The sequence below is a fragment of the Erithacus rubecula genome, assembly GCF_903797595.1.
Source record: "Erithacus rubecula genome assembly, chromosome: 18".
NCBI classification, from domain to species: Eukaryota; Metazoa; Chordata; class Aves; order Passeriformes; family Muscicapidae; genus Erithacus; species Erithacus rubecula.
In genome coordinates, this window is record NC_136670.1 from 10,034,236 (window position 1) to 10,047,228 (window position 12,993).

General features: G+C 44.9%; 1 protein-coding gene across 1 annotated transcript; it reads left to right on the forward strand.

Annotated features, from left to right (window-relative positions):
• The first annotated feature begins 261 nt into the window (after positions 1-261).
• On the forward strand, positions 262-3,741 carry RPS21 (ribosomal protein S21). The gene is made up of 6 exons (XM_079322069.1): positions 262-363; positions 1,042-1,129; positions 1,674-1,737; positions 2,692-2,763; positions 3,449-3,504; positions 3,685-3,741. Exons 2-6 carry the CDS (start codon positions 1,080-1,082, stop codon positions 3,692-3,694), a joined length of 252 nt encoding a protein of 83 aa, XP_079178195.1. The 5' UTR covers positions 262-363; positions 1,042-1,079; the 3' UTR covers positions 3,695-3,741.
• The last annotated feature ends 9,252 nt before the right edge of the window (positions 3,742-12,993 follow it).

A 12,993-nucleotide genomic window follows, 5' to 3' on the forward strand; every position in this document is an offset into this window, starting at 1 on the left:
CCGGACCCCCCCTCACCCTGGGGCCGCCACCAGCCCCTCTCCAGAGCTCGGAATGCTCTTTGGGCTCCGCGAGGGTCCCGGGTGGTGTCACAGAGCCACGGAAGGGTTCGGGATGGAAGGGACCCACCTGCCGAGGGAGGCTCACCGGGGTGTGTTGGTGACGGCACCTGCGAGCCCCGCTCCGCTGTGCTGCCCCCAGCGAGGGGCTGGCCCGGGGGGGCAGGACAGGGCCCCATCCCCTGTCCCCAGGCGCCGCCATGCCCGCGCCGTGACGTCACGCTGCCATACCGGAATCGGTCACGCTGGTGTGACGTAATTCCATATCCGGCCCCGCCCCTTCCTTTCCGCCCGGCCGCGCGTGAGGTGAGAGCGGCGGGAGCGGGACTGAGGGAACGATGGGGCGGTGGCGGAGCGGGAATGAGGGAACGATGGGGGCGGTGGCGGAGCGGGAATGAGGGAACGATGGCGGCGGTGGCGGAGCGGGACTGAGGGAACGATGGGGCGGTGGCAGAGCGGGAATGAGGGAACGATGGGGCGGTGGCGGAGCGGGACTGAGGGAACGATGGGGCGGTGGCGGAGCGGGAATGAGGGAACGATGGGGCGGTGGCGGAGCGGGACTGAGGGAATGATGGGGGCCGTGGCGGAGCGGGGACTGAGGGAACGATGGGGCCGTGGCGGAGCGGGACTGAGGGAACGATGGGGCGGTGGCGGAGCGGGAATGAGGGAACGATGGCGGCGGTGCGCCGGGGCCGGGCCGGCGGGGCCTGTTCTGGCCGCGAGGTTCGGCTGCAGGGCACAGCCGGGCTCCGGAATCCCCTCACGGCGGGGAAAGGGCTGGAGCTGGGGCAGGGAGGGTGAGGGTGGATTTTGGGGAAAGGCTCTTCCCCCAGAGGGTGCTGGGCACTGCCAGGCTCTCCAGGGAAGGGACGGGGCTGCCAGGGATGCCCGGTGGGATTGTTGGGGTGTCTGTGCAGGGCCAGGACTTGGCTCGATGATCCTGGTGGGTCCCTTCCAACTGGCGACATTCCACCATTCTTCCAGGTGTTTGTGCCTAGTGCCTCCGCAGGGACCAGGACGAGATGCAGAACGATGCTGGCGAGTTCGTGGACCTTTATGTCCCTCGGAAATGGTGAGTGGTGACTGAGGGGCAGGGCTGGAGTGGCCCCGAGGGGCTTCTTGTAGCAGCAAATACCTGTGGGGGGAAATCAGTTTTCTGTCAGTGTAAAAAGTCGCTAAAAATAAGCCACTTGTATGAATTTTATTAGATTGAATCAAATATGTTTTACAGCCTGTGATTCCTGAGCATTTCCAACATTAGTGGCCTTCAGTAAAAAGTCATAGAATCTGATCTTATTCATTACCTTGATGACTTTTATTTTTGCATTTTAGAAAATGAAATGGACTTATGTGTGTTTTGAAGGCCTGTGCTGCTTTGTACACTGTATGAAGATGAACTGTACACATAGAAGCAAGTGAAGGGATATTTGGCTAATTTGTGTGATGCTACTGAGTGAAAATTTCCTTTAAAGCTGCATTTTAATCTTCAAAGCAATGAAAGCTAAAACTGTTAATTTCTTGTGCAGTTTAATTTGCCTGTAGAATTGGTTCTAGTAGATTTGTCACTGTCACTGCCTGTTTCCTTTTGTTTAAATCTACCCTGTTTCATTCCTTAGCTCTGCTAGCAACCGAATCATTGGTGCTAAGGATCATGCTTCCATTCAGATAAACATTTCTGAGGTAAGTTTATTAACAGGATATGTCAGAGAGCTAAACCTTTCAACTTTTGATCAAAGATACAGAATTAAGCAGTTTCTGATGTATCTTCAGTTAATACATGTGGGTTCCAATTAATTTAAGCTCCTTGTAGCATGGTTTGGGGTTTTTTTCCCAATTTCTCAAATTCAGCTTTTGGGAATTTTGTGGACACAATGTTCCTGTAGCTTATGAACTGCAGAGCTTGATTTGGTTCTTGAATAGGAGACCATATTCCTGTATATTTTAAAAATCTAAGTCTCCTGGGCTGTCTCACACACACCAAAAAAAAAAAAAAAACCCTTTAAAAATCCACCTTGATTCTGGTTTCCTGTAGTTATTAAGGCAAATACTTTTCACTATATTTCATTCCTTCAGTGATCCCTGTTCTTTGTTTTCAAAGGATCAGAGATTAGCAGGGCATGGAATTGAACCCATCTGATATTACAGGGTTCACTACTCTGTTTAATTCCATGATTTATATTGTTTAGTCTTTTTCCTGTTAAATTTCTCAGCAGCTTGAGAAAGTGAGACAATTCAGGTCTCTCAGCTTGGACATTTTCCTACCCATGGAACAAGCCTGTGCCCTTCCCCCTTCAGTTCCATTTTTTATGATACAACCTTAGTTAAAAGAAACAAAGAGTAAAGGCAGGAAAATCTACTTTACATTGAGCCTTTCCATTTGTACAAAACTATTATTTTTCCATTTCTTGTCAATCTGTGTGATGCACTAAATTTTATGGCTGGAGTCTGAAGTTGCAAATTTGCTGTGCAAAGATCATTGTAGTTGACTTCCTAACTTCAACATTTGCCTTGAGATTTTGTGGTTTATTTTCTCCACCCTGCAAGTATTTTTCTGCAGTTCTTACCTTTGGGTGCTTGGCAGGTGTGATGTGAGAGTGTGGAACTTGGTGAGAATCAGTTTTGCTGTGTTTGCAGGTGGACAAGGTGACAGGCAGGGTGAATGGCCAGTTCAAGACTTACGCCATCTGCGGCCCCATCCGGAGAATGGTGAGCTGCAGAGTTACTGTGCTGCTTTGTCTGATCAATAGTCATTAATTAGATGTGTACTTGCTGCTGAAAACACTGTGAAAAGTGTGCTTCACAATGGTTTTTGTGAGCATATTCACAGGAACAAAGAAAGGTTTGGTTTGGAGGGACCTTAAAGATCATTTCATTCCATGCCATGGGCAGAGACACCTTCCACTGTCCCAGGTTGTTTCCAGCCCTGTCCAGCCTGGCCTTGGACACTTCCAGGGATTGGGGCAGTCACAGCTTCAATGGGCACTCTGTGCCAGGACTTTGGATTAATTCAGAATAATCAATTTCTTCTGGAGATATTTGTTGTGTTTTCTTTTAAGTAAAGGATGCAAGTGATTTTCTTTCTTTTAAGGATGCATACCAAGATATTAATCCTGGCTTTTATCTGGTTTTTGTAATTACTGGAGATGATACTGCCTTTACTTAAAAATGGTGTGAGGAGTTCATCACAAGTCCACTTATCCATAAATATATGTTGTTCATGAAAATGCATATTTTTATGCAGTTAAAGCAATTTCTTGCCCTTAAGAATGCCAAAGAATGAACAGTTTATTTTGAAAACACTAATCTGCACTAACTGCTGCAGCTGCCTTTCTTCCACACGTGTCAGCAATTATTTGGACACTTGAGAATATTTTCTTTTCTCTTTTTACAGGGTGAATCAGATGATTCCATTTTGCGTCTGGCGAAAAATGATGGAATTGTTTCCAAGTATGTGTGTTTATCTTACCCTCTAACTCTTGCAGGGGGAACTTCCATTCCCAAATCCAGCTTTTAGGATGACAGTCTGTATGTTGTATTTATAAGATGATTACACACTTGGTTAAAGATATTTACTTGAGCTGTTGAAGCAAACTCATTTTAAACAATGTTTATTTCATTTTCTTCTAGGAACTTTTAACTGAAGAAACTCCAGTGTGGAACATGTGAAATAAACAGTTTAAAACTGTATTGTGCTGTGTCTTTTGTTTAAATCATAAACACAAGTGGGTTTATTATAGTTAGTCTTAAAAGACTTGAAAATGTGTCTTAAAGCAGATTCTGATTGTGAATTCTTTAAACAAATCAGCTTGTAAAGCAATGCTAGAGTTGAAAATCAAGGATTTCCACTTTATTCTTGGCTTCACTGTCATTGTTCTTTTCCAGATTTAATAAGTTTTGCATCTGTAATGGAACACTTGCAATGGAGCAATCTAACTGAGCTTGCTGCTTTTTCACTAGAAAAACTAAGGGGGGATTCTTCTTGTTAGGATCCAAGAAAGGTTCTGTCCTTTCTTCCAGGTGCTGCTTTTGTGTTGGTAGATTTTATTTGCACACATCAGGTTTACTTGTCACTTTGTGATTATCATTTAAATCAGTGTCATGTATAGGTTTGGGTTTAAAGTCATGTGATAGGGTATGACTTGCATGGAAAAGTTTCCCCTGTCAGCTGCATTTTGCCAGTTCCATAATACAATTACACAGGGTGTCCTGGTGGGGTATCCTGATCTGCATGCACTCAAGCATTACTCAGAGGTTACATCCACATTACACTGTGCTGCTTATGGTCATCTCTGGGTTAATATTTGCTGCTCTCCAGCCTCAAATGTCTGCACAGGCCCTCCCAGAGCCCTTCCAAGTGACAGAGGCTCTTTGGTGATGCTTTCCTGTTTATCTGCAAGCTGTCACCAGTGAGAGGAGGTTACCATGTGCTTTATTTCTGGCTTGTTTGCAAATCAGAAATTACTTCTTTCTGATTTGTGTGCATGTGGGAAACAAGGCTCAGGCTCTGAGGACAGCCTGGAACAGGGATGCTGTTGCCTCTGGACTAATGGCTGAGCTACCCAAGTGTGGCATCTTCCTCCTTACCTGTGTTTTTTCTTTTCAGACATGACCAAGTGCAGCATGTTTGGAAGGTCCTGTTCTGGCACCATGGATACCTACTGAATATTAGAGCCCATCAGGCTGTGTCAATGTGTAGTTACAGTGTGGTGTGGGCTTTTTTTTGCAAATCATAAATTAGATTTCAGAGTGTAAGCTACTGTGTAGATCCAAACCTTTATTCCAGGAGCAGTTGCAGCAGAGAAGTCAGAACTCAACAGGCTGAGAGCCCTTTAGAGCAGAGCCATAACCTGAAACATCTTTGGCAGCACAGTCTCTCTTCTCACTGATAACACTTGAATTTACTTCTCTGAACTGATAGAACTTTTGAAAGATGAACTCCTGGGTGTTGCAAGTAGGGAGGAACTCAACTAAAAAGGCAAAAAAATTGGTTCATGTTGAATTTGTGTTGAACTGAATACACAAAGTACATGAGAGAAATCTTTTAAATACTAAAACAGGGGGGGAGTGTCATGGGCTGTGACATCTAAGTTTAATCAAGAAAGATGCATTAAGAAAAGGGAGGAGGGATGACAGTGTTGTGATCTAGAAATAATTCATTTTTTTCAGGAGATAAATCTGTGAAAACATTTTCTGGAAAGAAAAATACAGTCTTCAAACTGGAGAGATTTTAGCTTGGCTTATGTCCAATCCTTATTACTTTCCTTTGTTCAGAGTAAGAGGAGATAAGTTTTAATTGGACTTGATATTTTTCTCTGACATGTCTTAAATTAGCTGCTTCTGCCTTGGCATTAGGGTAGAACTTTAAATAAAACACTTAACTGTTTGCTGCTGATAAATGGCTGGTTTACCAAAGAGTTTAAATATTGTTGACTTGTTCCTAATCCCCTGAGATTCTGTTCATCCATGTGGATTTCAGTGGAATTCCTCCATAAGGCACAGTGAACTGACAGCTTAAAAGTTCAAGATGAACTTGAGGACTCTCAGATGTCTTTTTAAGCAGTACAACCCCATTAGTACACAGCTGACCCAAATTTACACTTCTGGTTTGAGTATTTAAGGATTATGTTGTAATTTTAAAATGTTCTGTGCTTTGTAACACTGATTGTTGCCATTTGGTTTTTGGAATTTAAAAGAATTGAAACAAATTACTCTCTCATTAATTTCTTGGCAAAATATGAAATGTTAATGGTGCCATATCCTGAAACAGTTCACTTGGGAATGGATTAATGCTGTGCTAAAAACTTCCTGAAGTTCACACCATCATCACCAGCAAAACTGTGTGACTCCTACCAAAATTCCTGCAGAATCCTATCCAGAGAGGACATGTATCCCTTTAAAAATCCACTTTCAGTTGCATTTTGGCGTATTGTGATGTAAAATGTTCTTTGTTTTCCTGGAACAGGAATAGTTCAGATGTTCGAGGGCCATGAAAGGGAATGAACTGTACTCTACTGTACAAGATGGACAGAGTTGCCCTTACATGGTTACATTGCACCAAGTCGTGAAATTCTTTGCTGTTACTTACGAGGACTTGGCAGTGGCATCCTAAAGACATCTGATTTTACTGGGGCTATTTTAGTGCCTTTGGCCAAAATTCTGCTGCTCAGACAAGAGCCTGAAACTCCTGAAGACACCTGGGGGCTTGGTAGGAGCTTGTAGATGTCTCCTAATACTGATTTTTCTTTTTGAGCCTTGAGATTGCTCTAATGAACCACAGGGTGCTGAAAAGCTGCTCCAGTGTGTCCCAGTTGTGATGGGAGCCCCGGGGTCACTGCAGCTCCTGGGCACAGAGTTCACAGCTCTGGGGACATCAGCCCTGCCAGGCTGGGAGGGGACAGGAGGCAAAACCCTGGCACTGCTCATGGCTCCCTGCACAGAGGAGACTGAGACTCAGGGCTAAGAAAGGCCAGAAGTGTCTCTTCCTCCATGTGTGTCCAAGCACAAGAAGTTTTTGGAACAGAGCTGTCCCAGAAGTGCTGCTGCAGAAGGGAACCTGGGACAGCTCTGTGGGATATTTATTTGCCCAAAGCATGTGCTGATGCTGGAGGCTGCTGAAAGCCTACCTAGAGGACTGAGATAATCTAATTCCACTAGATTTGGCAGCAGTTTTGTTTTCCAGTTGGATGTTATGGAGAGCTGTCTATTCCCAGCTCCTGTTTTGTTGAAATGCTGTCACTGTGAGTAAAACAGAGAGATAAATACATCTCTGCTGTAAATATTGCTTTGAGCAGGTTAAGAGAGGTTTTGATTTTAGTTTAGTCATTTATGGCTGTTGGTGTTGAAGCATCCTTAGGGAGTCAGCTTCCCTGTTTGTATGTTGGACTAATGGGAAAAAACAAAGAAAACTAATTAGTTGGGTTTTTTGTTTTTCCAGTTAGGAAACACACTGTTGTTTAACATCAGACAGGAGTTCTGCTTGGCTAAATCCTCAACATGAACTGCAGGTACAGAGATTTTAAGAAGTAAGAATTATTAAAAAAAATTATGATGAAAGAGGTATTATTTTAACATCTATTTCCAAGTAGCTGATAATGAGTGAAACTACTGTGGCCAGTCTGAACCAAGTGTATTTTGCAATGTACACACCTGAGCGTGTTAACAAATGAGCAAACTTAAATTTGTTAACAAATCCTCTTCCATGGCTTGTTTCTGCAGGACTGGGACCATGAGAAGAGCAGGTATGTGCCTGTTCTGCTGAGGACTGGGGCCCCTTTGGCTGCTGTTTGCAGTCCTGGGCTGACCATGGCCAGCTGCCAGTGCCCACCCAGCTACTCCCCTCTCCCCCTCCACAACAGGGTGGAAAAGCACATGGGTGGCAGCAGGGAGGTCACTTACCAATTACCATCACAGGCAAAACAGGAAAATCCATTTATTGCTTATTAAAACAGAACTGGATTGATAACACCAGCATTAGGCTGCAGATTGTGGGAGCCCAGAGCTATACATACATTATCTGTTAATTCAGGTGCTCTTCCAAGAGGGTGGAGGACAATCCTTGTGCAGGGAGTCAAGGTTTGTGGGGCATTGACTGGGGGTTTCTGCAGGGATGGAAGTGAGAGCCACACTTGCATTTTGCTGAGCCAGTTGAAAGCTGTGTGCTGGGACACAACACATCCAGCAAAATTAAGGTGCAGTTTATCTGGCTCTGAACAAAATAATCTTTTTGCTGTTTTCACAGGGCACCAGAGCCAAGACAAGCACCTTGATCCATCCATCCATCAATACAAAATACAATGCACTGGTGCTCTGATGTGAAGTCACTCAGGCTGGCTCCCTCTCATGACCTGCAGTGTCTGTCAGGTAAGTCATGTTGAGCAAAAATGCTAAAATACCACGTGTTTCATTTCACAGAACAGTGTTTTCATAAAGTGTTTAGCACAACTCTGTGCAAGTTGCTCATCGAGCTGGGAAATGTGATATTTTGTGCTCCAGGCAAAATGTTTGAAATGTCTGAGGCTGAACAAAAATAGCACTTCAGAATAAATTGGGTAGTGCACAGGGGAGGTGGCAGAGATCATTACTTGCTGCTTGTCCCTGCTCCATTCAGTTCTTTCCCCTACAAGGGCTAGAAAGGCAGGGGATTTAATTCTCCTTTTGACCAGTTTGAGGCTAAAAGAAAGGGATTTACACGCCTGATTTCTGTTGTGGCCAATGGAGCCATGCTCGCAGCAAACTCCCTCTGCATTCCTGGGAAAATGGGGTCATTTGTGCTGGATCACTCAGCCAAGCATGGATGTGTGACAGCACAGCCCCCAAGCCAGCTGTGCTGAGAAAATAACCTGCAAAAGTTGATGCTGCAGCTAAGCTCAGTGTGTGCAGATGGGTCACTTTTGCTCTGTCTCGTGTCTGCTCTCAAGTGCCCAGAGCCCTTATCCCAGTCTCCAGCACATGAGCTGGTAATCTCAAATTCTCAATTCTCTTGGAAGAGTTTCCAGGCAGGCTGACCAAAATCTGAGGATCTAAGAGTACCTGTACCCAAAAATAAGTAAATGAAAGGAAGCTAATCCCAGATGGTGCTGATTGAAACACGGGCTACCAAGGGAGGTGGAGGAAGCAGCTTTCAGGCTGTGATGTGCATTACCTGGGAGGGAGCTGATCCTTGTGCACAGGGCTGTGTGCCTGGGAACCAGCACACTGTGCCACAGGCTGCCTTTGGAGAGCCTGCATCCTCCTGCAGAAGAAAACAGAGCCAAACTTGGGGCCTTTTGATTGCATAGGGGATTCACATCTTGACAGTCTTCTGGGAGAGTGATGCAAGTGTGACCACAGTAGGGATAAACCTTTTCAGGTTAAAGGGAGGCAGTTTTACAAAGTTTTTCTGACTTTCCCCAAATGCTGACTTTTCCTAGGGAACAGGAGGCTTTGCAGGTGTGGACAGGTGGCAGTGTACCTGCCTGCAGTGACACTGTGGCCAGTGCTCACTTCTCATCTTGGCTCAATGGTTGATAACAGATCTGCTTTGGTCTTAAGGCCCCAGGTGCTGATCTTTAGTTTCCCAAAATGTGTTATTTGTCCCCTATCTCTGTGGTTTTGCTTTTTCAAGCTTGTTTGAGACTGTCCTGACAGGAAGGTTAATCCTTGCCTCAGTTGAAACAGTGCTGACTCACTGCTGCAAGTCTTAATTCCCTGAAAACTTTGAATATCCAGGAAAGTCTCATACAAATATCACAGCTTTCCATATGGTTACATAAAAACCTCAAACTATGTCATTTCATCAGACACCTTGTGGCTCATGCCTGCTCTGTTACTCATCCTTCACTGCTCTCAGTGCCTTTAAAAAGAAAAAAAAAGTTCTGTCTCTTTCTGTAGAGTAAGGAACTGTTCCTGGTGTGCTTCCCACTAAGTGTGCATCCCAGGCATTCCATAAAACTGCAGCACTGGCACCAAGGCTCAGGAGACTGGTTCCTGCTTTCAGCAGTGACATTTGTTTTGAACAAGACCTGTCAACTACATACCAGAATTTACCCATCTCTCAAATGATTGTGATTTTAAAAAGTAGAAAGCTTTAAATCAGTGTGAGGAGTGCTCAGAAAATGTTCCCTAAATAACTTCTACAAGGAGGATAAACTTTAAAGATCTGCAGTGAACTCAGCAGAGTGGAGCCAGAGGTGGTATTTTACTATTTTAACCCCTGGTTTTATGCTCTGTCCTGCAGGGGAATTTTACACCACCAGTTTTCTGGACATGCAAATCAAATAGTGTCATTTTTGTCTTTTTGAATCCAGGAACATTTATGGGGGAAGGACTCTTAGAGTGTTCTTTCTTTCTTTAGGGAGTGGGTAATGAGAGGGAGTGCCATATCAAAGCTGACTGCTGGAAAGAATTAACTGATTTACAATGCTCTGCAGCTTGAGATAATGCCTCTGGTATTTGGAGACTCTGAAATGCAAAATGCAGTGCTCATGGGGAGCCTGCTCTCAGTCACCCCTTGCTGGTATCAGTGGCTGGCACCCAGGAGTGCAAATCCCACAAGGACTGGTCACTGTCAGCCCAGCCCAGGGCACAAAGCTGGAGCTGCCAGTCTGCTCCTACTGCTCTGGCCCAGCCTAAAGACTCCCAGCATCTCTAAGGTCACTGCAGCCTCTAGTGCAAATTCACAGGATACCATCAGCCTTAGATTCCCATCTTCATGAATTTGCAAACAACGGGGACACTCTCCAGAAGTGCTCAGAGTTGGGAACAGGACAAACCAAGAGAAATTCCAGCAAAGGGGGTGGTGTCTGATTGCAGTCCCAGATAACAGTTCTTATCAGAAAAGCTCATAAATCCACCCAATTCAAACAGTGTCAGCAGCATCCCGTGCTGCTTTGTGTGCCCCCTCAAGGGATCTGCAGCTTCTTGTTCCCATCAGCAATTTCCATTCTCTCCTGCAGGTTCCCAGAAGCCACTACTTCCAGGAAAACCTTTCTGGGAGTGCTAATTCTGAATATCTCTTTGGCCTCAGAGGGAGCAGGACATGTTGCTGTTCTAATAAACAGCCCAAATTACTGTTTGGCTGTCACTTGTGATTAAAGCAACAAATATTGGCAAAAACAGCATGCCAGAAACAGGGGACTTGTTTAAGTGTTGGCTTTTTGGTCTGAGCTTCAAGTGGCTGGTGGAATATGAAGGGTTCATTGAGAAACAACATCATTGTCTCTCCTGGGAACTGTAAATAGCCCTACCCTTTTCTGAAGCACAAGCACATGGATAACACACCTTCTCTGATCATTGTCACCCTCTGGTGTCATCCCTGCCAGTGCAGATGAAGATTATTTGAGAAGGACACAAGACCACATCATGGTCTTGTCTCTTAATTCTAGTTTTACCTCAAGCATTAGTTTGTATTTTTTTAGGTCCTAATACAAACAAGGCAGAAAATATATATTTATTGTTTGGGGGAAAAAATCCCACAGCTTTTGCATGGAAAAGTGTGAATTTGGTATTAAAAAATTATGTAGATGTGAGAAAATGAGCATCCTGTCAAAGAGTTGGTCCCAAGTAAAATATCAGGCTGACATTCATGTGCTCCAAGAGATTTCTCAACTACTTCTTCCTGCTACATGAAAAAAATATTTGTATTGTGGTCAGCCACCCTTTTTAGGGATGTGCTGAAGCAATTATAAGGAGTGACGGGGAGTCATGACCTTGATATTATTCTAGCAACTCTATTAGGGGAAAATCTGTGGATTTATTTTAGCCACATTTTGTCTCTTCCAGCAAACACTCTGGTAGTTTCCAATACACCAAAATGAGCATAAGGGGATTTTGCCTCCAGTGTTGTGACTTCTGAATGACCTCATTGAACAAGGACCAGATGATGAAGTGACCTTATAAAATTCTCTTTTAGGAAAACACCATGTCATACACTGCTGGGACGAATTGTCCAGAACAGGATACTGGGAACAACTCTGATTCTTTAGAGGAACCTATAAAACAAAACTCTGGACTTAACCCATGAGAGAGAGAGTATGGAATGGGGGAGGTTGTTTCTTCTGCCATGGGAAAAATTCAGCATCTTGGCCAACTTCACAAGAGTGTTACAGCCCCTTCCTGACTTGTGTGGTGAAGAAACTTGGATCACAAAAGCTGTGTCCTTCTATTTATCAGGTAACTTCTAAATAATGCTGTTTGTGCCCAGGCAGAGGGGTTGTTGTGTGCTAAGACCCAGTGCTGAACAGCTCTGGCTCCAGGGGTGACACAGTGCAAAGTGGCATTCCCAAAGAACAGCCCTAGGGAGCAGCATTTAGGGGAAGAAATTGATAAAATGAGAAAAAAGCACCACAAATATTTTTTTTTCCCTCACTCTTGTAAAAAGTCACTGGAATATAAGAACAGATGTGAATGTTGGGTGGTTAGTGAAAGGTGAATACAGCAGCAAGCTTTTCTTACTGTCCTGAAAGGAGCTGCTCACATGAATGCTGAGACTGTGATCCTGTGTCTTCCTGCAGTTTTGGAATGCTCAAGGTGCAGGTGATGCTCCACAGCTGTGTGCAGCCCTCTCTCCTGGCCAGGCAGGGGGAGCAGATGGACCCTGAGAGAACACCAGAGGTGAGCTGTGAGCAGAGCCAGAGTGGTAACTAGATAAAGAGCAGAGAACCAGGGAACTGGAGTTGGTGCCAGCTGAGCATCTGGAGTGGGTCTGCCTGTAAGGAGAGTAAAGCAGGGTAGGGATAAAACTGCAGGAGCACATTCAGGAGCACTGGGAGAGGAAGGAACATCTGACAAGAGTGAGATGCTCCTAATTTGGGGGGAATTTCATGGAAAGCCATAAAAGATCTGGAGGGAGGCAATGCTGCCTGCTGGAAGAGATGGGGAAGGGAGAGGTTTTGTGTATTTATGCACTCTGTGGGGCCCAGACACTGAGATCTGTGCAAGCACTGCACTGCCACATGCTCTCTGTAAATGCATGGCCAGCTGGATGTGTTGGATGTGTCCCTTTGAAGCAGCAGCTCCTCTGCCCTGTCTGGCACTGGTTAATCCTGAAAAGAAGCAGCACTTCCCTGGCTGCTCCTTAGAAGTGACCTGAGCAGCAGCAGCGTAATCACTTGCACTAACCACATGGCTGGAATCCTTTTGATAAAGTCCAAGACACGGGACAGCTTCCTAGAAACTGCCTCAGGGCAGACCTGACAGTCTGACTGCCATTGTAGTGACATTTCAGAGCAATTTTATTTGTTCCGGTCAGCTGTAATTGAACATCTGGGTTAATAACAGGGAGATTCCCGAGGCTGGCATCAGAGTCAGGAAGGAAAAGGAGTCATTTTGGAGTCCTTCCTTAATCCCAGCTCCTTTGTTAGAAGTGTTGGTGTTATTTAATTGACTGTTAAATCCCAGTCACATGAGCACCCTCGAGTGTAATCTCCTGTGATAAATTGCCCAGTGCTCGTGTCAGAG